This window comes from Marmota flaviventris, chromosome 4 (assembly GCF_047511675.1).
Source record: "Marmota flaviventris isolate mMarFla1 chromosome 4, mMarFla1.hap1, whole genome shotgun sequence".
Taxonomy (NCBI): Eukaryota; Metazoa; Chordata; class Mammalia; order Rodentia; family Sciuridae; genus Marmota; species Marmota flaviventris.
Genome location: NC_092501.1, coordinates 35,716,474 through 35,741,559, shown reverse-complemented (window position 1 = coordinate 35,741,559; position 25,086 = coordinate 35,716,474). Strand labels below are relative to the sequence as shown.

General features: G+C 35.3%; 1 protein-coding gene and 1 non-coding gene across 3 annotated transcripts in view; both read left to right on the top strand.

The window, feature by feature from the left end:
• Rpp30 (ribonuclease P/MRP subunit p30) overlaps window positions 1–22,984 on the top strand; it is a 36,476-nt gene extending 13,492 nt beyond the window's left edge. For both annotated transcript variants that reach the window (XM_027940008.2, XM_027940007.2), the window contains 6 exons: window positions 5,899–5,988; window positions 16,278–16,394; window positions 16,989–17,018; window positions 17,416–17,453; window positions 17,985–18,064; window positions 22,793–22,984. In XM_027940008.2, the coding sequence (XP_027795809.1) occupies window positions 5,899–5,988; window positions 16,278–16,394; window positions 16,989–17,018; window positions 17,416–17,453; window positions 17,985–18,064; window positions 22,793–22,902 (465 nt within the window). In that variant the 3' untranslated portion in view covers window positions 22,903–22,984. The remainder of the gene's footprint in view (window positions 1–5,898; window positions 5,989–16,277; window positions 16,395–16,988; window positions 17,019–17,415; window positions 17,454–17,984; window positions 18,065–22,792) is intronic.
• Window positions 9,893–10,023, top strand: LOC114096494 (small nucleolar RNA SNORA51). Its single transcript, XR_003583436.2, has one exon. It is a non-coding gene; the product is annotated as a small nucleolar RNA SNORA51 (small nucleolar RNA).
• Window positions 22,985–25,086: the final 2,102 nt, after the last annotated feature.

Sequence of the window (25,086 nt, the reverse complement as noted above, 5' to 3'; positions counted from 1 at the left end):
TTTTATGCCTTTAATTTCTTTCGTCTAATTGCTCTGGTCAGTGTTTCGAGAACTATGTTGAACAGAAGTGGTGAGAGAGGGCATCCCTGTCTTGTTCCAGATTTTAGAGGGAATGCCTTCAATTTTTCTCCGTTCAGAATGATGCTAGCCTGAGGCTTAGCATAGATAGCTTTTACAATATTGAGGTATGTTCCTGTTATCCCTAGTTTTTCTAGAGTTTTGAACATAAAGGGATGCTGTACTTTGTCGAATGCTTTTTCTGCATCTATCGAGATGATCATATGGTTCTTATCTTTAAGTCTATTGATGTGGTGAATAACATTTATTGATTTCCGTATATTGAACCAGCCTTGCATCCTAGGGATGAATCCTACTTGATCATGGTGCACAATATTTTTGATATGTTTTTGTATCCGATTCGCCAGAATTTTATTGAGGATTTTTGCATCTAGATTCATTAGAGATATTGGTCTGTAGTTTTCTTTCTTTGAAGTATCTTTGTCTGGTTTAAGAATCAGGGTGATGTTGGCCTCGTAGAATGAATTTGGAAGTTCTCCCTCTTTTTCTATTTCCTGGAATAGCTTGAAAAGTATTGGTATTAGTTCTTCTTTAAAGGTTTTGTAAAACTCTGCTGTATACCCATCCGGTCCTGGGCTTTTCTTAGTTGGTAGTCTTTTGATGGCTTCTTCTATTTCCTCAATTGATATTGGTTTGTTTAGGTTGTCTATATCCTCCTGACTCAATCTGGGTAGATCATATGACTTAAGAAATTTATCGATGCCTTCACTATCTTCTATTTTATTGGAGTATAAGGATTCAAAATAATTTCTAATTATCTTCTGTATTTCTGAAGTGTCTGTTGTGATATTGCCTTTTTCATCCCGTATGCTAGTAATTTGAGTTCTCTCTCTTCCTCTCTTCGTTAGCATGGCTAAGGGTCTGTCGATCTTATTTATTTTTTCAAAGAACCAATTTTTAGTTTTGTCAATTTTTTCAATTGTTTCTTTTGTTTTGATTTCATTAATTTCAGCTCTGATTTTAATTATTTCTTGCCTTCTACTTCTTTTGCTGTTGTTTTGCTCTTCTTTTTCTAGGATTTTGAGATGAAGTGTGAGATCATTTATTTGTTGGTTTTTCCTTTTTTTAAGGAATGAACTCCAGGCAATGAATTTTCCTCTCAGAACTGCTTTCATTGTGTCCCATATATTCCGATATGTTGTGTCTGTGTTTTCATTTATCTCTAAGAATTTTTTAATGTCTGTGTTTTCATTTATCTCTAAGAATTTTTTAATTTCCTCCTTGATGTCTTCTATAACCCATTGATCATTCAGTAACCTATTGTTCATTCTCCAAGTGATGCATGATTTTTCCTTCCTTCTTTTATCGTTGATTTCCAGTTTCATTCCATTATGATCAGATAAGATGCATGGTATTATCTCTACTCCTTTATAATGTCTAAGAGTTGCCCTGTGACATAATATATGATCTATTTTTGAGAAGGATCCATGTGCTGCTGAGAAAAATGTGTAACTGCTTGATGTTGGGTGGTATATTCTATATATGTCAATTAAGTCTAGGTTATTAATTGTATTATTGAGTTCTATAGTTTATTTATTCAACTTTTGTTTGGAAGATCTGTCCAGTGGTGAGAGAGGTGTGTTGAAGTCACCCATAATTATTGTATGGTGGTCTTTTAGATTCTGGACCTTGAGAAGAGTTTGTTTGATGAACATAGCTGCACCATTGTTTGGAGCATATATATTTATGATTGTTATGTCTTGTTGGTGTATGGTTCCCTTGAGCAGTATGTAGTGTCCCTCTTTATCCCTTTTGATTAACTTTGGCTTGAAATCTATTTTATCTGATATGAGTATGGACACACCTGCTTGTTTTTGAAGTCCATGTGAGTGATATGATTTTTCCCAACCTTTCACCTTCAGTCTTTGTATGTCTTTTCCTATCAAATGCATCTCCTGTAGGCAGCGTATTGTTGGATCTTTTTTTTTGATCCACTCTACTAGCCTGTGTCTCTTAATTGGTGAGTTTAAGCCATTAACATTTAGGGTTATTATTGAGATATGGATTGTTCTTCCAGCCATATTTGTTTATTTATGTTACTTAACATGGTTTGTTTTTCCTCTTTGATTATTTTTTCCCTTTACTGTACTACCTCCCACTGTTGGTTTTCATTGTTATTTTCCATTTCCTCTTCCTGTAATGTTTTGCCGAGGATGTTTTGAAGAGATGGTTTTCTAGCTGCAAATTCTTTTAGCTTTTGTTTACCATGGAAGGTTTTAATTTCATCTTCCATCCTGAAGCTTAATTTCGCTGGATACACAATTCTTGGTTGGAACCCATTTTCTTTCAGCATTTGAAATATGTTGTTCCAGGATCTTCTAGCTTTCAGAGTCTGTGTTGAAAGATCAGCTGTTATCCTGATTGGTTTACCCCTAAATGTAATCTGCTTCCTTTCTCTTGAAGCTTTTAAAATTCTCTCCTTATTCTGTATGTTGGGCATCTTCATTATAATGTGTCTGGATGTGGATCTCTTATGATTTTGCACTTTCGGCGTCCTGTAGGCTTCTAGGATTTGGGATTCTGTCTCATTCTTCAAGTCTGGGAAGTTTTCTCGTATTATTTCGTTGAACAGATTGCTCATTCCTTTGGTTTGGACATCTATATTTTCCTGTATCCCAGTGACTCTTAAGTTTGGTCTCTTTATGTTATCCCATATTTCTTGGATGTTCTGCTCATGGTTTCTTAAGAGTCTCGCTGAGCTGTCTATGTTTTTTCAAGTTGAAATACTTTGTCTTCATTGTCTGATGTTCTATCTTCTAAGTGTTCTACTCTGCTGGTAGTATTCTCATTTGAGTTTTTAAGTTGGTTTATTGCTTCCTGCATTTCTAGGATTTCTGTTTGTTTGTTTTTTATAATCTCTATCTCCCTGTACAGTTGATCCTTTGCTTCTGGGATTTGTTTATGTAATTCATTGTTGAAGTGATCTTTCATTGTCTGATTTTGCTGTCTAATGTCTTCCTTGAGACTCCAGATCATCTGAAGCATGTAAATCCTGAATTCTTTATCTGACATTCCATCTGCTGCAGGTATTACCTCTTCTAAAGTTGAGTTAACCTGCATTGCTTGTGGTCCTTTCTTTCCTTGTCTTTTCATACTGCTCACGTTTCTTTCTGCTTGGTGAAACTGTTGTGTTATTGAATTTTCCCCCTATATATTTATATTGCTCTTGTATAGTTGCAAAGTCTCCTTTGCAGGGGGCGGGTGGCGCCTGTGCTCCTCCTCCAATTGGGGTGATCTGTCTATCACGCCGGCGGGCCGCTGGGCCCCTTCTCCAGATCGCGTGGTCTGCCTACCTTGCAGGCAACGGCTGGGCCCCTCCTCCAATAGGGGTGATCTGTCTACCACGCTGGCGGGCCGCTGGGCCTGTTCTCCAGGTTGCAGGTCTGCCTACCTTGCAGGCGCGGGCGGCGGCTGTGCCCCTCCTCCAATTGGGGTGATCTTTCAACTAGGCTGGTGGTCCGCTGTGCCCCTTCTCTGGGATACGCGGTCTGCCTACCTTGCGGGCGGTAGCTGGGCCCTTCCTCCAATTGGGGTGATGTGTCTACCACGCCGGCGGGCTGTGGGCCTCTTCTGCCGTTTGGTCGCAGGTCTTAGAAGATTCTTAATCCCAAAATTTTATTGAATTTCATCTTTTTAATGATTTAGAAAGCATTTCCTTATAGTCTGAATATTAACACTTAACTTTATGGCTCTTTAAATGTACCAGTTAAACTTTGGGTTAATAGAAAGCTAAATAACAGAAGAACTCAGTTTGGGGCATTTTAAGTTCTCCGTGTCAGAAGGAGCCAAATGGAGCTGTCCTTTGAAATGAAAAGTTTCTTATAATGGATTACTTAAATACAAATTCATTGTTTAATCAGCCACTTCTATAGGAGAGGGGGAAGAAAGGAGCAATACATAAGAAAAAGTAACCTAATCTAGCTTTATTTTGAGGAGAGTGTCTATTACTGAGATTCTTATGTATCTTTTCAAAATATTATTTACCTAGTCCTTCCCTTCATTCTCCCCTCTGTCTCCTTTCCTTCCCATCTGATGCCTTGCTTTTTTCACCTTACAGTGTAATCTTGGAGATTGTTCCATAAAATCAATTAGAGATGAACTTTTTTCCCTATAAAAAGTTGGTATGTTCTATCATATAAAGGGATCATAATTATTTAAGTAAAACTGAGGGATGTTTAATTGTGTCTAGTCTTTTGTGATTGATGTTGCAATGACTATCCTTGCACTATTGTCCTTAGTCTTTGTATAGACTAAGGACAGAATGTTTCAGGAGTCCTATGGAGTACATTCCTCTAAGTGAAATTGCTAGTGTATGCATTTAAAATTTTGATAGCTATTGCTAAATTGCTTTTCAAGACCTTTTACTGGTTTAAAACCCTGGGTGTGCCTGTTTATTCATTTTCATATCAGCACTATATTATTGAACTTTTTGATCTTTACCAGTCTGGTAGTTAGAAAATGAATATAACTTGAACTTGTTTTATTTATTATTCAGAGCTTTTCTTCATCTATTCCTAAATTTTCAATGATTCTTTTATGAGTTGGACAGCTGGAGCAGTAGGGATGGGGCAAATTATTTATGAGCCAAGTGTTTCTGCCAAAACAGCATTGCTTCCCAGGCTTACTAAGTTACCATGACTGTCTTAGAGCCAGGCAGCCTCTGATCATTACTTGCTTCCTAAAGCCCTTGGGTGGGGGTAGGAGTGACCACAGTGGGAATTCTGTCGAAGGACAATATGTGCTATCCCTGTCAATGATGAAGGTTGGTACCAATCCTGTAGGGGATTACTACCCTCTCTTGACCCCCCTTCCATACTTCACCATTTTTCCTGGTGTGTGCCACTGATATTGGTTTGCTAACATAACTACGCAGGCTGTTTAAATTTGTTCATCAAGCCTGTACACATTGGCACTGTCAACAAGGATTATTTTTAATACAGTGCAAGACAACAATTCTTTTTATCTCTATAAATCAAGTAATGGCAAAAATCAAAGCCAGATAGGAATCTTTGAGCAGTATGCTCTGGCTTGCATTCTATCCAAGCAGCTCTGTTGCCCAGCTTTACTTTCCTTCCCTGATTTTCCACTTATCCTGATTTCTTTATCTGCTTAGTTTTTAATTTAGTATGTCATTTTTATTTTAGAAGAAAATGCAGACTATTAATCAATAATAGCAAAAATTAGATCAAATGAAAGGGAAATTAAAAGTTAAAAAATACATTCATTGTTATTTGATTTGTAACAGCTCTGCTTCTACCATTTATATCAACTGTTTCTATTATTTGAACAAAATGCTATCAGTAGTTCCATGTTATGTTTCTTTAGCCACTAAATAGACTGATTGGAGCGATAGGCTTGGGACAATTCCTAATAAAAAGGACAATTCCTCAATAAATAGTTTGTGGAACAAATGTACCGTGTATACATTCCTTTTGACTTACTGCTTATTTGGATTTCAAAACAATTTCTTCTTTCTGGAACAATCTGAAGTAATTCCTTAGATATTGAGCCTCAATAACCCATCCCTTTGTAGAAGACCATCTGAATTAGACAGTCCCCAGGCCTTGTCTTTTGAGGAACGTCTATAGACATGTCTCTCAGCTTCAGCTGGGTCACAGTTAAACCATTCAAACCAAACCTGAGGGAATGGCTAAAAATCGGCTTTGTAATGGGGTGAGATGTATTTCAACACAAACAACAATAACAAGCATAGAGCGATCCATACCTATCCATGTTTCTTTTTATTCAGGTCTGACTATATCTTATTTTTTCTTGTATACATTTTTCATTTTGCCTTACTTGTTTTTTTCTTCTTAATAGGTTGCTTGCACTCATTTGGATGTGGATTTAGTCTGCATAACTGTAACAGAAAAACTACCATTTTACTTCAAAAGACCTCCTATTAACGTGGTAAGTGTTACCCTTTCCATTGTATGTTTGAGTCTGTAGAAACTTACATTAGCATATTGGAAAGGAATAGAAGAAATCAACATTCTTAGAGGGAAAAATAAAAACTAGGTAAGAAAAAACAGTTTTAGAGAAGATGATTTTATTTTTGCAAGCTAAAATAAAAAGTATCAAGATGTTTTTGAAAAGTCTTAGAAATTAAAATTTATGAACAATGTTTTTTAAGAGGGTAACTACTAATAATGGGTGCTTATATCCTGAACATTGAATATTAAGGAGACAGAACAGTCAAGAAAGATAGGAAAAGTAAATAATAATAATAATGATAATACACAGAGAGTCCTTGAGATACTAGCAAACTCAAAAGGAGTAAGGAGCAAGGCATGGAATCACCTGGGCATTAATTATGCAAAATTATAATCTGCATTGAAGCATACTAGCTCACACAAGATCCCAGGGTTACTTTTATAATAACAGTGTGGCCACATGTTCAAAATACTTGGAACTCAGAAGAAGTAAAAGACCTCCACAACGAAAATTACAGAACTAAAAAACAAAACTAAGGAAATTGAAGAAGACCTTAGAAGATGGAAAGATCTTGCATGTTCTTAGATAGGCAGAGTTCATATTGTCAAAATGGCCATACTATCAAAACTGTTATATAGATTTAATGCGATTCCAATTAAAAGCCCAATGTCATTCTTTGTAGAACTTGAAAAAGCAATCATGAAATTCATTTGGAAATATAAGAGACCCAGAATAGCGAAAGCAATCCTTAGCAAGAAAAGTTAAGCAGGAGACATCACAATACCAGACCTTAACTATACTACAGAGCAATAGGAACAAAAACAGCATGGTATTGGCACCAAAATATTCTTCCCTGTTGCTACAGAATTTTCTTTTTCACCCATCTACATAATTTTTTCTTGTTTACCTTTCATCTGATATCTGTCACACTGCTCTCTAAAGTCTCAGTCCCCTTCCATTTCCATTCTAAAGGTGACATTATTTCATACTAGTAATTATTTGATAGTTATGAGGTCAACAAATATGTTAACTATTTGCTTTGGGAGCAAGATCTTAGGAATAATATTTTAGAACAATGGCTTCTAAAACTCAATCTTGTTCTCAAAAACTACTATCCAAGCAAAAAGTTTGGCAAATTAATCCAAATTACATACCAAAATTTTTTCAGAATTGGAATATTAATTTTTTTCAAAGTGGTTAATTCCTTATTCTTTTGTCTCTTTAGAATCATTACTCCTGGATTGTTGTTTTTTTGTTTTGGTTTTGACTTTTTTGTTTTTTATTTTGTTGGGATAGAACAAAATAAATTTGGGAAAGAACCTAGGAGTGTTTCACCCCTGAGCTACATTCCCAGCCCATTTTATTGATTTTGAAACAGGGTCTCACTAAATTACCCAGGCTCATCTCAGCCTCCCAAATCACTTGGTTTATAAGCATGTGCAATCACATCCTGCTTACTTGCTAGATTTTTGTTTCCATTTTCTCCTAAGGAACTGATTTGATGCTGAGTATTAAGAAGAGATAAGGATGGGAAAAAATGGATATGTTTGACATAGAAAAATTTAACTTGACTTATTTACTACCCCTGAAAATATGCTGCTAAATACAGCTCTTTTTTGGTTAATGAAGACCTCTGAACAAGTTCAGTATTGGCTGAACCTGAATCATTGGTCTCCCCACGCCTGTACTAATACTTCTAAATAAATGAAGAAACACTTACACCTGAATCATCACATTTTGGAGTTTGAAGCTCTGTGTACTGTTGAGCTCACTTATAAAATATGGGATAATGAAAACTAGTAAGAAGTCATTTAACTTTTCAGTCACAGGGTTAAGGCTGTTTTCATTGGTTGTCTATAAAGTAAGACCTCTGATGTGTGCCCCAAGTAGTTATGATAAAAGCCACAAATTAATACAGTACCCAAGTTTAGGACAGTAAGTCTTGTTGGCCTCATGTATTTTTTTCTCTCCAGAAGTAGCAATCTGTCTTTAGAAGTTTGCCTTAGCTTTTTACCAGCTTCATTCTGCCAACCCATTCCTACACAAATAGCATCTCCAGAGTTAGGCATTGCAGCCACTCTGCAAATTATTATTGAACTACAACTTTTTCACCTTTTTCTTCACCTTAATGAACTAGGAAGGCCATCTTCTAGGTGGCTCTGCCTGAATAAGTTCACACATGATACCATGTGTTGGTTGGGAGGAGACAGTGGCATGTGATGCTGAGGCCAAGTCCATGGAGAGGACAGCAATGCACAGCGCATAATTCCTCATGTTCCATGACAATGGTAAGATTGCCAGTGCTGATTTTGGTGAGGACTTGTAATTGAATTTCTTATGAACTCGCCTTCAATTTAAACCAGATTGCAAGCTTCTAGAGCATACCAGCTGTGCATAGGCCTTTTTTTAACTACTCCCAATATCTTGCCTAAAAGTCTTTCTTGAAATTTGCTCCTTGAATTGGAATATTTCTAACTTGATGTATCTGGGTTCAGCTTGGGAATCTGGCCTAAGTGGCTGTCAGTGTTGAGCAGGAAGTATATGCATTGAGGAAGTGGGGCATAGAAGCAACACGACCAGGAATGTGGCACTTGATGCAAAAGCACCAGGACATCCCAGCCCTTCCCCATTCCATCTGGAGGTGCAGGAAAGCTGCTATTGTGTGATGGGTATTTTTGGCATAATTCCCACATTTTTCAACTTAAGAATTCTTCAAGTAAAAAATTTGACGGGAGCGATGTGCAATATTTAACACAGTGTCTGCTTTAAAAAAAGTCTTGTGAACATATTACATATGTTGTTTAATAAAAACTAGATTATGGAGTGGAAAGAAAGGCTTGCATAAGATTATTTTTAGTTTTCATCTAGTATAGAAGTAGACTGTGGTATGAGTTGGTCAAGTAGCAGAAAAGTCCCTATTCTTTATTCACTTAAAAGAGAAAATGAAACACACAGGTATCCAGTTGATTGTCCAGGGCAAATAATAGTTGTTGCATAGGTGTGTGTTTATCATTTGCAATATCTTGTCTAATGTTGGTACGGAACTATTGGAGATATACTCATTGTGAAACCATCATTTAGTGCATATGGGTAATAGTTCAGTGTTAATTCTTGGTCCTTCCATGTTCGCATGGCTTTGAGGATAAATTTGTCTTTGGCCATGAGAAGTTGATAGGTTAGCTTTATAAGGATCACTTTATTCAGCACATAAGAAAACAACACAGATCTAAATTGGTGTCCTTTTCTTTAGTGATAGTGAAAAGCGGGAGTATTAAGATAGGTAATTCATTAGACTTACCTTTAGGCCAAAAGCCATGTGAGAATTATCAGCTCAGAAAATTGAGATTAGGGACTAGGAGCTGGAGTACCCAGCGTTTATACCAAAATGCTCCATTTGTGCACTTGACTCAACAGCACTAGGTCTTTTTGTCATCTTCACCATGTGCTTAGGGCACCATAATATCAGTTGTGCAGATTTCTACAAAATCTTCTACAAACCTCTTCTGGAATTTTTAGTTAATTTATATGGCTATCTCAGCTCTACTATGTGATAGATATATTTCCAAAAAATTGGATTCGACTGCTTTTTGTGGATTATCAAGTGACTTCCTCAGCATTTTATAGCAAAAGCATTTTCACACCTGTTGTGGCCCAGTAGCTTTGAAGTGGGGTGGATGTTCATTATCTCCATATGCAGGTAATGAAATTGAGCCTCAGGTAGTTTGTGACTCATGGTTAAATGTTTCTCTCAAAGAGTTGGCTAGGGATTTTTATTGTTTTGATTCCAAATCTGTCATTCTGAAATGCTATGTAAAGTTATTTTACATCTGAACTCTTTGTTAAACACAGAATAATTTCATATTTTAAAACATGATCTTTAGGCCTCCTGGTACTTACCACAGGCTGTGTTCTTACACTGACAATATAGAAAGAGGAGGTGGAGTAAGCATACCGCATGTACACCCAGCCCAGGCCCTGTGCCTGGTCTGCAGTATGAATAGGGAAACATGGAATTGAAGAGAGAGAGAGAAAAAAAAAAAAAATGATCTTTATTCATTTGTGTTTTGAGAAGGATTTTTTTTTAAGCACCACGTACCTTTACCTTTGCTCTTTTTGTTTTTTAATGTTATTGCCATTAACGGTGACTTCAAGTTATCTTTAATTACTTTAGAAATTTTTTTAAAAAAGAAAAAGAATAAACAATACAAAAAATGGATTAAAAATGTTAAAAGACATTTCATAGGAGAGGAAATACAAATTGTCCTTTAAACACAAGAAAAGTAGCCTAAGGTTTGTGGATGTAACTCAGTGATAGAATGCTTGCTTGGCATTTAGGGTCGCTGGGTTTGATTCCCAGTACCACCAAAACAAAAAGAAAGAGAAAAAGGAAGAAAAGATATTTAAATTCACTATAAGACAAATTCATATTAAAATCTGCCTATACACTGTCGTAATGCTTTGGGAAAATAGGCATTCTCATACTTTGTTTGTAATAGTGTAAATCAGAACAGTTCCTGAGGGGAGTGGGTAATTTGGCAACTATTAAAATCACAAATAAACTACCCTCTAACCTAGTATATTAGTTTCCTAGATCTTCTATAACTGAGTACCACAAACTTAAGTGGTTTAAAGCAGCAGAAATTTAAGAGCTGAATATGGCTTAATGATAAGAGTACTTGCCTAGCAAGTACTTGCCTTCTCAAGCCCCTGGTTTGATCCCTGGTGCCACCAAAAAAAAAAAAGTCTAAAACAATAGCAATTTATTGTTTCACAGTTCTGGAGAATAGAAGTCTAAAATCAAGGTATCAGTAGGATAGTGTTCCCCTTCAAACCTGTAGGTAAGCCTTGCTTACCTCTTCCTATCTTTTGGTGATTTTGCTAACAATCTTTGACTATCCTTGGCTGTTTGCTGCATTAACCCCAGTCTCTGCCTTTGTATTTATTTACAGTATGTTCTCCCTGTGTGTCTTCACATGGTCATCAATATATATATATATATATATATATATATATATATATATAATTAGTTAATCATTAGCACATATTAATTGTACAAATTAATCTTTTTTATGTGATGTTTCCATACATGCACATAACATAGTTTGATTATAACCACCCTCCTTATTCTTCCCCTCTTATTATCCTTGCCCTTCCCCACATGTTCATCTTCTTGTAAGGATACCAGTCCTGTAGGATTAGGAGCCTTCCTTCCTTCTTACAGTATGACCTCATCTTAATTATATTTGCAATGACCCTATTTTCAAATAAGATGTATTTGTTATGGTTGGGGACACAATTTATAATATCCAGCAAACCCACATTAGTGTTTATTCTACAAGTAGTTGATACAACCCAAATCTATCAGTAGAGGGTTGGTTAAACATTATATACGCTATATCTTTACAATGTAATACTATGCTGCTATAAAGAGAATAAAGAGGTTGTGGCCTGACATGGTAAAGCTTTCAGGATAAAGCTACCTTTAAGGTAAGAAAAAGAAAAATAATACATGTTCATAATTGCTTATGTTTGTGTGATGAAACTGGAAGAAGACAAGAAGTTAATAAAAGTGGTCACGGGAGGTGAAGATGGGGCAGATAAGAGCAGAGATGCACATAAGACTATTGTTTTCTTATTTTTATTTAATATGCGGCTCTTGTGAACAAATATGTATTGTCATCCATTTGAATTCAATTAAAAAACTATTTTTTTAGGAAATTGACAGAATATTGTCCTAGTAATCAACTCCCTGTTTTCTTCTCTTCTTTGTCTACAGCTTTGCTTAAGTTTTTATACTTGAATATTATGGCCATGTTCTCTTAATTCAAGTATTACACACCTGCCTTTGGTAGCATCTTTATGACTATTATTCTCATTAGTAAAGAAATCTAAGCATCGCCTGTTGCAGAACCTTTGGTCAGATATGGGAACAAAAGCCAATCAAGCAAGCACTGTCATTCTTTATGAAGAGGCTATTATGAACAATCATTTGATGAGTATACAGTGATTTACATTAAAATGGTCTTAGAAACAGGAGTGCAGGTAATGAGTCTAAATTTTATTCATCTAAAGATTTTAAATAAGGTGTTATGAGAGAAATGTGCACAACCTTCAATGGCACATTATCTTTTATTTTTCTTTCTCAAGAGTATTCTTGCCAGTTTTAAAATGAACTTGATTAATGTACCAAGATTAATATCATAACTTTTTTTAAAGAATTAAGCTGATAATTTTATCTTTATTTTTGTCTCCTCTACCTCACAATGAGTTTTTAATTTGCTCTGATCCCCGCAAGGGTTTAGAAATTTAGGTTCAGTCAATTAGGAATATTTGGGGATCTGATCATCCAGCTCTAAATCTTTCACTTATCCTCTTTATTCTACTGCTTTGTGTTTTAGTCCCTAAACTAGAGGAATGAGGAAAGGAAGTAGATTCCTTAGACTAACTAGTAGTTTTGGTAAAAGAAATAGCAAAGGAGATGATAATATGACTAAAAGAGATGTTTTTAATTTATCTGTGAATTTTAGGTAGCCAAGTTCACCCTTGTTCCTGGTCATTGTCATGACCTCTTTTCCATAAACTACTATTTATTCACTCAAAATATAAATTTATTGCTATTTGGATAAAAGGCAGTTGGGTGGTACAAAGAGGTGTTGTGACACCAGCTCTGAGTTTATAATTTAGGCAGGGATAAGGAGGTATAGATTTAATTATGGTACCAAGAGTGTCATAACAAATGTCATTCCTAGAAATAATCAACACAAGCCAAAGATTTAGAGGTGGGGGAAATTTTTCAAAAATAAAGGGAGAGAGAAAAGTCGCAGTTTAGAAACTAGTATTTAAATTCCAACTAAAGTAATACCAGATATGTAGGAAAATATAAAATTTGAGAGCCATAGGCCCAGGGAAAAGGGAAGATTTGGGGTTGGAAAGAAGGAAATCTTTGTTCAGGAAGGAAATGTAGAAGGGACCCTCAGTGTGCACCAGAGGTAAATCAAGGTGGACTGCCAGTTCTGAAGACAAGTTTCTTCATTCCCTGTAAACACTCAAGGGTAGACTTCAGCAGCCTCACCTGGACGAGTTCCAACTCATCCTCTGGGTAATATAAGCTCATTTACCAGCCACAGACTTGGACTGTCCTGCCCAGACCATGCCTACCACCCTTCCTTATTCATTCCAAACAACACCACAGCCTGTGTGACTTTTGTAACTGAGAGTCTAAAAATCCTTTAGACATTTCCCCTTGCTGTTAGGATTAATCTTTGTCACCATATATTATTAAGGCCTATACAAGTTGGCCCTTCCCATCCTCTTTAGCCTCAACTCTCACCACAAGGTTTCTTTCCCCTCCTCCTTTCTTCTCCACCCTCAGGCCTTCCATTTTGTTTTTTGTTTGTGTTTGTTTTTGTTTGACAGGTCTAATGGTTGAACACAGGCAACTGCTTTACCACTGAGCTATATCCCCAATCCCCTACATGTCACTGTGCTCCAACCCTACTTTTCTTCTCTCAAAAATGTTCCTTCTGCTATGATTTACTTAATTTCTCCATACCCACTTTCAGACTCTTCCTTAATAATATGTATTACAGCTGAAGTTTTAGATCTTTGTATATTTGATGGTCTCCGCCTCTAAACTATAAGCTCCTAGAAGGGAGCTTTTATACATAGTGGGCTTAAAACATCTGTTGTGAATGGATGAGTCACTCACCTGGGAAGCTCAATAGCATTGAAATTCATTTCAATCCCATTTCCATCCCTTCCAGGCTTTCTTACCTATAAGTCCCTATGTATTGAAAATACACTAAATGAGAGAACTTTTTTTTTTCCTATGAAAAAAGCCATGCTTGTATGGAGAGCTGGGTAAAATCCTCAAGGTCCCAGCTTCTTCCATCTTTTTTTTTTTTTTTCTTTTTTCTGGGATAAGCCAGCAATCTGAGAAATGAGCATCTCTGCCATAGTGTTCTATAAAGGTGTTATAAGCGTTAAATATATACATAGCATTCCTTTAGTACAGTGGTTGGCACATAGTCATCCCTCAGTGAACCATGACTATTATTCTCTCATTCCACTTAGTTTATAATAAATGACTTACCAGAAAGGCTTTACCATTCTGTAGGTGTTCCTGAAATCTTCGTTTGTCTCTTTATTCCTTTCTTCATTCTTAAGCCAAAGTACTTGTTTTTTGTTTGTTTTGTTTTTTACTATGTTTGCACTTAATTTACCCTATATTTAGGGAAACACACCTTTTTTTTCCTTTCCATAGTTCATGGAGTGGCTCTTCTGCCATCCTACTGGGACTTTGCTTTCCTTAGCCTCTTCATAATTCCTGTTTATATATAAAGTCAGCTTCCCCACAGCTAAGGTAAACTCTGTGGATCAAATTCAATGCAGAGCTGTTTTCTTCTTGTTGGTGTTGCCATTTGGGTGCATATCTGCCTTTGTTTAAGGCTATACCTTTTTCCAGATTGGCCGCACCAGTTTGCAGTCCCACCAGCAATGTACAAGAGTACCCTTTTCCCCACATCCTCTCCAGCACTTGTTGTTGTTTGACTTCATAGTGGCTGCCACTCTTACTGGAGTGAGATGGTATCTTAGGGTGGTTTTGATTTGCATTTCTCTGACTGCTAGAGATGGTGAGCATTTTTTCATGTATTTGTTGATTGATTGTATGTCCTCCTCTGAGAAGTGTCTGTTCAGGTCTTTGGCCCATTTGTTGATTGGGTTATTTGTTTTCTTATTGTTTAATTTTTTGAGTTCTTTGTATACTCTGGATATTAGGGCTCTATCTGAAGTGTGAGGAGTAAAAATTTGTTCCCATGATGTAGGCTCCCTATTTACCTCTTTTATTGTTTCTCTTGCTGAGAGAAAACTTTTCAGTTTAAGTAAGTCCCATTTGTTGATTTTTGTTATCAACTTTTGTGCTATGGGTGTCCTATTAAGGAATTTGGAGCCCGACCCTACAATATGTAGATCGTAGCCAACTTTTTCTTCTATCAGACGCAGAGTCTCTGATTTGATATCTAGCTCCTTGATCCACTTTGAGTTAACTTTTGTGCATGGCGAGAGGAGGGGATTCAGTTTCATTTTGTTGCATATGGATTTCCAGTTTTCCCAGCACCATTTGTTGAAGATGCTATCCTCCCTCCATTGCATGCTTTTAGCTCCTTTATCAAATATAAGATAGTTGTAGCTTTGTGGATTAGTCTCTGTGTCCTCTATTCTGTACCATTGGTCCACCCTCCTGTTTTGGTACCAGTACCATGCTGTTTTTGTTACTATTGCTCTGTAATATAGTTTTAAGTCTGGTATCACTATACCGCCTGATTTGGAACCACCATTTGACCCAGCTATTGCCCTTCTTGGACTTTTCCCCGAAGACCTTAAAAGAGCGTACTACAGGGATACTGCTACATCGATGTTCGTAGCAGCACAATTCACAATTGCTAGACTGTGGAACCAACCCAGATGCCCTTCAATAGATGAATGGATAAAAAAAATGTGGCATTTATACACCATGGAGTATTACGCAGCACTAAAAAATGACAAAATCATAGAATTTGCAGGGAAATGGATGGCACTAGAGCAGATTATGCTTAGTGAAGCTAGCCAATCCCTAAAAAACAAATACCAAATGTCTTCTTTGATATAATGAGAGCAACTAAGAACAGAGCAGGGAGGAAGAGCAGGAAGAAAAGATTAACATTAAACAGATAGATGAGGTGGGATGGAAAGGGAGAGAAAAGGGAAATTGCATGGTAATGGAGGGAGACCCTCATTGTTATACAAAATTACATATAAGAGGTTGTGAGGGGAATGGGAAAATAAACAAGGAGAGATACGAATTACAGTGGATGGGGTAGAGAGAGAAGATGGGAGGGGAGGGAGGGGGGATGGTAGAGGATAGGAAAGGTAGCAGAATGCAACAGTCACTAGTATGGCAATATGTAAAAACGTGGGTGTGTAACTGATGTGATTCTGCAATCTGTATTTGGGGTAAAATTGGGAGTTCATAACCAACTTGAATCTAATGTATGAAATATGATATGTCAAGAGCTTTATAATGTTTTTAACAACCAATAAAAAAAAAAATTAAAAAAAAAAAAAAGAAAAAAAAATAAAAAATAAAACCATGGCTAGACCAAAAAAAAAAAAAAAAAAAAGGCTATACCTTGATGTGTAGCGATGGAGTGGAGACTTAAGTGAAAAATTAAATAAGACAGTGTGTGTTCATCCTAGACAGTTTCTTTTCTTTATTTCCTGTGAAGGCAATTGACCGAGGCCTGGGCTTTGAACTTGTCTATAGTCCTGCCATCAAAGACTCCACAATGAGAAGGTACACAATTTCCAATGCCCTCAATTTGATGCAGATCTGCAAAGGAAAGGTATGGTTCCATAAATTTTAGAATTTAGAACATTTAGAATGTTTTAGATGTGAATCTGACAGTTTATTATTAATACCCTGAAATTGTCAAACTGATTCCCTTTTCCTAAAGCAGGAAATTCTCAAGGCACAGGCATAAATTCTTCAATTTCAATGAGCTCTGCAAGTTTTAAGGGAAAGAAAAATATCAACAGAACAATAGCAAAAGGGAGGGGAAAGATGTGTTGAAAGCCTTTATCTTTTGATAAGGAATTTGCAATTTACCACTATGAAAAGAGTAGTCTAGATAACAGTTGTTTTGTTATCAGTGAGTTGAATTAAGGGTATATGACCTTTTCAACTAGTTTTTTAAACTTAATTCATGTCTACTAAGATTTGTTTAGAAAGCCTGTTCTGTATCTTTTTATAGGCTGCCTTTAGTTTGACATGAGGTCTTTCATTTTTCACTTTAATTGTTTAACTTATCATTAGAAGAAGTTGGTTTTTGAGCCTTAAATGTTAAAATGTGGTTACTGGTTGTTTATAAGACATTTCGGTGATTTTTTTTTTTTTTTATTTTATCTAAGATTAATAGTGAGTACTTTCTGTTTTGTAGAATATAATTATATCCAGTGCTGCAGAAAGGGTAAGTCTAGCATGAAGTACTTTGTTTTTGCTCTTCCAGTTAGAAAACTTTGTTGGATTTCTATGGGAGAAATTAAAATAGTAATATAATGAGTTTCATGTTTTCTCTTTTAACTGTGCATTTGCTCATAATAATTGCTGAAAGGTAAAATTTATCCCCATTCATTCTGGGCTTCAAGTTTTGTTTATATAGTTTTCCTTTATACTGTTACAAATGCTTTTAAAGGTTTGTTTATATTTTCATAAACCTAAGAAACCCATCAAAACTATGAGGATCTAAATGTATGTAATTGATTTGTTTTTGGATACTTAGGCATCCTATTAATTCACTGCAAATAAAGCCATTGAAATGGTATTAAATAACTTCTCATATCAATTTTTCGTTCATTTTATTTTAGCCTTTGGAAATAAGAGGACCATATGATGTGGCAAACTTGTATCCTTTAGTTTGACATGAGATTTCCCGTTTTTAACTTTAATTATTTTACCTTATCATGAAAATAAGTTGGTATTTTAGCTGTAAATATTAAAATGTGATTATTTGTTATTTGGGTTATTGGACTCTTCAGTTTTTTTTTTACATTAGTCTAATATTAATATTAATCACTTTCTATTGATATGTTCTTTTAAGAAATTTAGAATTTGAAGTGGTACTAGAGTGTAATACGATTTTTTTCTCAACCTCTTACTGTAAGCTTACCAATTAATGTCTTCAGAAATTTTCTCTTGTTATAGAGAGCTTCATCCTTCTATTTTGTTTTCATATTTGGATTAATCATCAGATAGAAAATGAGAAAAGAGTTAAATAAGTCTCTTCTCAGATGCATGTTCCAGTTGGGGTAAGAACTACTGTAGAATTCATTAGTCTCTCTCAATGTGACAAGATGAGCTGGCATTTAGTGTCATGTTTGTGTTAGTTTCGTGTCCTTAGCTGACTATGAGTTGAGATCCTTAATGGTGCTACCAGAGGGTTGCTGTTTGGACTATCTGAAAGTGATGCTAAGGCTGCAGTGTCCACCAATTGCCGAGCAGCACTTCTCCATGGAGGTGAGCAAGTTCTTTCAATAAAAACTGAATGGTCCTGTTAGAGGCAACTCATTTTTATCAGACAGTTGAACCATTATCTACTTTTATTATCCTATCTCCAGAGTTCCTTTGAGGTCATCTTTTCTCACCTGTTTTACCCATATCCATCATTTCAGGCTGTCATTTCTGTAGTTTGCAGAATGAATATACTTCACATTACAGAAATAAATATTGAATGCTGTTTCAAGCTACATATGTGTGCTGTAGCCCACATGATAACTTCTAATCTTTCCTCATCCCACCTCTCCAGAGGAATATGCTTTCCTTGATGAAAATTGCTATTTTAGAGAATTGGTATGTTAGAAATATATGGTAAGCTGTTTATTAGAAAAACAGAAACAGTGAATACATTTTCAAAAACCCACCTAACAAAACTTGGACTGTAACTTTTACATTTATAACAACTCAGAATGTTTCTTTTTATATTTTTGTTGTATATGTACAGACTTTATTTTTAAGTCACATTTTTTAAAGTATATATATATATATTTCTTTCTTAGCCTTAATTCCACTACTATAACCCACTAAATTTCTTGTTCATCGCATGATAAAAATTTAAATAGAAGTATAACAAAATTGTGGAAAATGAGAATAAGTTTTATTACATAATTTAAATTTTTGACCTGTGGTTTTGCTTCATTCTCTGTAATTTTTAATAGTAGTTGCTGGGGTTAAGAAGCAGTTTAAGTGGTAGCATCCAAATGAATCTTAAAGTTTAGAATAGGTTATTACATAGACTAAGTTATTTGTGATAGGAATAGCTAGGTTATTGAGGGCTTGTTTTATTTGTTTGTTTGTGTGTGTACTTTAATGATCTGATTTCCACTTGAGAAAACTGCTTATTTTATTGGCTTACCATAAATTACATGATTTTCCTTTTAACATTTTTATTTGGAGATTTTTGTATTATATAATCTTTACCTGATCATGTGAGCTCTGGGAATGATCAAATTAATTGGGATCTTTATCAAGACATTCTTGAAATTAGGGAAGAGTTGGTTCACATTTTGGTAGTACTTCCATTATTTCTGTATATTTTTAAATGAGTGCATAATGGGCTGGGAGTGGTAGTACAATAACAGAATGCTTGCCTCGCATGTGCAAGGCCCTGGATTCAATCTAGAGATTGAATACTGGGGGCAAAAAGAAGAAAAACGATTTTGGATAACTTGTGTTCAAAAATAGACTAAACAAGAAAGGGAACCGAAAGGAAAAGTAGAAAATGTGAAATTACATTTCTGCATCTGACTTAAAAGGCTTAACTACTTAACATATGATATTTAAAGTAAGGCTTTTCTAGAATCTAAACTAAAAGACTCTTTAGCTTCAGGTGGCATTACCAATGTGTTTAGGACAGGCATAGTTCATAACTGTTATTTCTGTAAAATTCTGATTATCATAAAAATATAATAAATTATAATTAGATAATAAATTAAAGTTACCCTGGTTTTAGTTGACATCAGAATGAGATGGTAGAATGAGGTATCTTAAGATTATAATTCACAGTATTTAAATGAAGAGTAATCTGGATTCTGATTAATGAATAACTTAACACAATTTGTTTCTTTCAGCTCTTCCAACTATTTCAGTGGATTGTATGTTTTGGGTGGTATATACATAGCTGGATAGATAATTGATGGAAATTATAGGGGAATGCAATGATCTGTATATTTGACAGAGTCATTGAAATATTTCTCATGAAAATTTTCTCTCATTAATAGTGCTTATAAATCATATAAGAAAACATCATCACTGTAAGAAAACAAAAAGAGTAGTGGACCTTTATGAAAAAACAGACACAATATGAATACTGGTAAATGTCTATGGTTCACCTTTGAGCTAATGGTTACCCATGCTTTAACATCAGCCTTTACTAATGAGAGCCCTTGAGAATTTAGTTCTGTTGCTTAAGGCCATTGAGAAAATCCAATTAATACTGAAAGACACACAAAAACTAGTTGGAAAAAATGCATTCCATTCATAAATTTTAGAGATAAAGGACTATCGTTTGACTCTCCGTTTGTAGTGTGTCTTCCTGCATTAAGGAAAAAGTAGAATCTTATTTTATAGTCTGAAAAAATCTCTTCTGTTTTGCTCTTTTAGTAGCAATGTGTTTGTAGAGAAAGTGACTTGAGTAAAATAAAGTTGATGGCCTTTGATCTCAAAAAAAAAAAAAGATTACTAATTCAGCGTGGGTTACATTAGAAGAGAGAAATGATTCGGAGGAAAAGGATTCAAAGTGTCATTATACTTTCATTGATGAAATCTCAGGTGGCATCTGTATCATTTTGAGTGCCACATTTAAAAACGATGGCACTTCACTGGAGCACTTCCAGAAGATGGCTGATAAGTGCTTAAAGGGTCTAGAAACCTCATGATGAGGGAGTCATTGAAAGCAGTGCAGGAATGCTTACTTGGCAAACAATACTTTGAATATGTTGTGGTTTTCAACATTGAAAGGCTTGCCCCTGGCAATCAGAACTAGACAGATTCTAGGTTTCCAGAAAACAGTAGAAATTCTGAGGAGGTTATGAGTAAAAAGTTTCAAGGGCACAGTCTTCAATGTATGAAGTGTCCTCAGCCATTGGACTGAAATGGACCTGGTAGGAACAAGGCTTTAACTCTCTTGAACAAAATAGCACACTCATCAATGATTGTTTTAGAGCTAGTTGTAGATTTTCCTTGGCAAGATGATTAAAGAAAATGCTTTGTGTAAAAGCAAATTAAAACAAAAGCTCCACACAAATAAAACTTCTTGTTGTTATAAAAATATATATTTTTTTAAAAGACACTAAAAGAGCTACTTTAATTGATAGCTATAAACTGAACTTACTGTTCAGTTATTTATGTCAGCTTAATTAAGGAGAAAATATTCATGTAGTAAAAATAAAACATTTCTGAGATGGAACTAAAATAATTCTTAGTGAAATTAACAATGTTATAAAGTGCTTGTTTTCACAATTCATGTATTTTTATTTATTCAACTGTTTTTAGACTATTATCAATCATAATGATATAAATATAAATGCAACATTTTTCATTTGGTGAAATAGAAATCATTGACAGTTTTTGAGGTTTTCTCATTGTGTTGGCATTTTAATGTTCTTGAAATCAATTTTGTCTCTTTTATAAATTAAAATGTTTTTAAAACAACTGGTAGTTAGTCCTCACAAATGGAAAGGTAATGCTTAGCTCTTCTGAGCCGACTTTACTTTTATTACTTAAAATAAGAAATAATGCTTAACTGAATTCCTGTTCATCATTTATTTTTCCATTTTATCTCCTTTGTATCTAAAAGGTATCTTCTTCCTTCTTCATAATCCCTCTCCATTTCTTAAGGACAAAGTTTGAGTCTCTTCATGACATTCTGACCTTTCCTAAGCTACCCTTCCAGCTTCATTTCCTCTACACATTCTTGCCCAGGTTATTCTTACCTCTGTCTCCTTGCTTTCTTTCCTCACCTTGTCACCACCTTTTTCTTTATTCCAAATAGTGTCACTTTTTTAGAGAAGATAGTTTATTGGTTTATCCACATGATTCTTAATGGTTTTCTCCATACCTATTGTATTTGCTCTTAATGTGTTTATTCCAGTGTATTGTAGGAAAAGCATAGTCTATTACGGATCTTTATGCCCTGTGTGTATGACATAGTGATAGTACCTGACCCATTAGTAGGTTTTAGCAGAAGTTGGCTAAATTTAAGTGGACCTCTGCTGCTAACTTGATCTGAGCATCTAAAATAATCCCTGTTGTTCTTTGCCCATTGTCACTAACACATAAAGGATCAATAACTGAATGTTTGACTGGGCACGGTGGTGCACACCTGTAATCCCAGTGGCTCAGGAGGCTGAGGCAAGAGGATCACAAGTTCAAAGTCAGCCTCAGCAACTTAGCAAGCCCCTAAGCAACTCAGTGAGACCCTGTCTCTAAATAAAATATAAAAAAGGGCTGGGGATGTGGCTCCTTGGTAAAGCACCCCTGTGTTCAATCCCTGGTACCAAAAAATAAATAAGTAAATAGAGTGTGTTTGGTTTTGTTCATTTATTCAACAAGCATTTATTGGACACTTGTTATATAATGAGGGTATAGGCGGTACAATATAATTGATTTTTCAGAGATACATTAATCCTGAGTGTGTGAAAGAGAGATGTTACATGCTATTAAATGAGGTGAGCCCACCCCCCACTATAGGAGCAATACAGTTGACTTACTGCTATATTCACTCTTGTGATTTGTTCAGCTTCTACCAAATACGCGATTTGGGTTCTGGCTGCATAATATGCTACAGACAGACCATGACCATTAAAGATAAAATCTTGGGCTGGGGTTGTGGCTCAATGGTAGAGTGCTTGCCTAGAATGTATGAGGCACTGGGTTTGATCCTCAGCACTACATTAAAAATAACAATAATAAGTAAATAAGCAAATAAAACAAAGTTATAAAAAGATAAAATCCTATTCTGAGGTTTTTACCCATGAGGTAATCCTTAGGAATAAATTAGATGTTAGTAATATATGATTTGTATATATTTAGGAAAAAGATAATGACCATAAATGGCATCAGCAGCCATAGCAGTTCACTATGGTTTTATCATTTGCTAATGCCATCAGCCAAAGTCAAAGACATACTTGTTAAACCACTTCTCTTTAAATTGTGTCTTTCCTTCACACACTAATTTCTGTTTTATAGAAACTAGAAAAACTGCTTTTGGAATTATTTCTACAGTGAAGAAACCTCGGCCATCAGAAGAGGGTGATGATTCTCTTCCAGCTTGCAAAAAAGCTAAGTGTGAAAGCTGAAAAGAATGGACCAGTCTCTGTCAGCACTACTTTCTTCCGTTTTGTAGGTTATCATCCACAATAAAAAGAAAATTTTGCATGATTTGCTGTTTTGATTTGAAGCTAGAAACCAATGGTCTTAATAATTATTTTACACTGAAGCCATTAAAACAACTAACAAAACCTAGTGACGCATTTAAAAAAAAAAACAGGCCAACAGTTTAATGGATTTAGTATATTTTAAAAGAAAAACAGGCTAGTTTGTTTATCCTTTGTGTAAGTGAAAAATAATAGAGACAAAGGCCTATAATCCCAGCAGTTTGAGAGGCTGAGGAGGAGGATTGTAAGTTGAAAGCCAGCCTCAGCAACTTGGTGAGACCTTAAGCAACTTAGTATGAATCCACCTTCAAAATAAAAAATAAAAGGTCTGGGAATGTGACTCAGTAGTTAAGTTCAGTAAGTTCAGTTCCTCTTACCAAAACAAATGTTTCAATATTTTGAGAGATTCTAATATTAATGTTTCTTATTCATTTAAAAACTAATGCTTTTCTACTTGATATACATAGCTTATTATTTTTAATCTTATAACTCAAAAAGTGGTTATTTTGAAGACCATTACAACTTATATTAAGGGGGTGACTTTTAGTTGATCTATTTATGTATTCATTGTCAGAGTTCTTTCTAAAAGGAATTGAAGGAGAGGGAGTGTGTACATAAAATTACACTTGACCTCTTCCATTTCTTTTTTCTTACCTTTGTGATGTATGTGAAAAAGATCCCTTCCCTTTAATTGGAAACCCCTGAAAAAGTAATAAGTGATTTTCCTCATGGCTGTATTTAAGATATCAAAGCATTTGACTCAAAACACTTCAGAAACAATTTTTTAAAAATAATAGAATCATGATGTTAAGTAGAAGTAGCCTTTCTTTTAAATATATGCACTTATGCTATATTGATATAAGGACCCTAAAACCTAATGGAGTAAGTACAGCAAGAGGTCTAACTGAATTAAAAAAAAAAAAAAATGAGAAAAAAACCCAGTTTAAGAATCAAAGTTAATATTTAAAAGAGAAAGCCTTATACTAATCTCACAAATGTAAATGCCCAAATAAAATTTTAGTAGAAAGAAACCATCGAAACAACATGACCCTGTCAGAGTTATTCCAGGAATTCAAGGACAGTTCAGTTCTGAATGTTAGGATATTTCAGTTCTTTCTAATGCAATATACTACATCACATTAATAAATCAAATGAGAAAACTATATTAGCCAAATGAAAAGACTTAAAATCTTTAATACCAAAAAGGCATTTGATAAAATGTAAAATCCACTCAATTTATAAATAGCAATGACAATCCTCGGTAAAATACAAGTTGAAGAATATTGCACAAGTACACATGTGTTTATACATACACACTTGCATTTATATTAAGCATGGTGGTTCTAAAATTAAAGTATCAACTGATACCCACTTGGCCAATTTGATGTACTAGGATACCTATTGCCTCTGTAACTGATGGCTGCTGCTGCATCCATACACCCCCTCTGCCCCTTCTTTGCCCGTTTGCTTCTACCTTTACCCCACATGAATTCACCAAAAGTCAGCTGTCTGTCTATGCCAATTGTGTTTAATATTGTAAATTATGCAAGTTAATTCAAAAACTATGATAGTTGATCAACTATGAAAGTCATAGAAAGAATCCCCATCTAAACTGATTCTTTGGAAAGACTTGGGAAAGATGAATCATGAAAAAGAACTGTCAGTTCTCTGCTTCTCCCCATTCAACAAGACAACTGCATCTTGTATAGTGCCAGCCACCACCTTGATATAATGGTGAAGGTCATAGTAACTGGATATGACCATATTGAGTGCTGGTTACTTGAGCTAATTTTAACTCTAACAAAGTGAATGTTATTTATTGAGGGCCACAACCAAGTCAAGGTGGCGCCTGGCAGTTTGCCAGGAGGAGTGGTTTGTGAAGTAACGCCAGCGAGCCATTAAGATGATGAGGATTCCTTAATGACTGACTGCTGTATCTAGATGATGTTAATTAAGTTAAACTGTGTGTAATTAGTTAGGTAAACCTCTGCTGTCCCGTAATAAAGCGGCACCCGCTGTTTCAACCTTCACAAGTTGCTTGTCACCCCCACCCCCCCCACCCCCCCCCCCCCGGTTATTTTGCTCAGCCAGACTGCGGCAGTTATT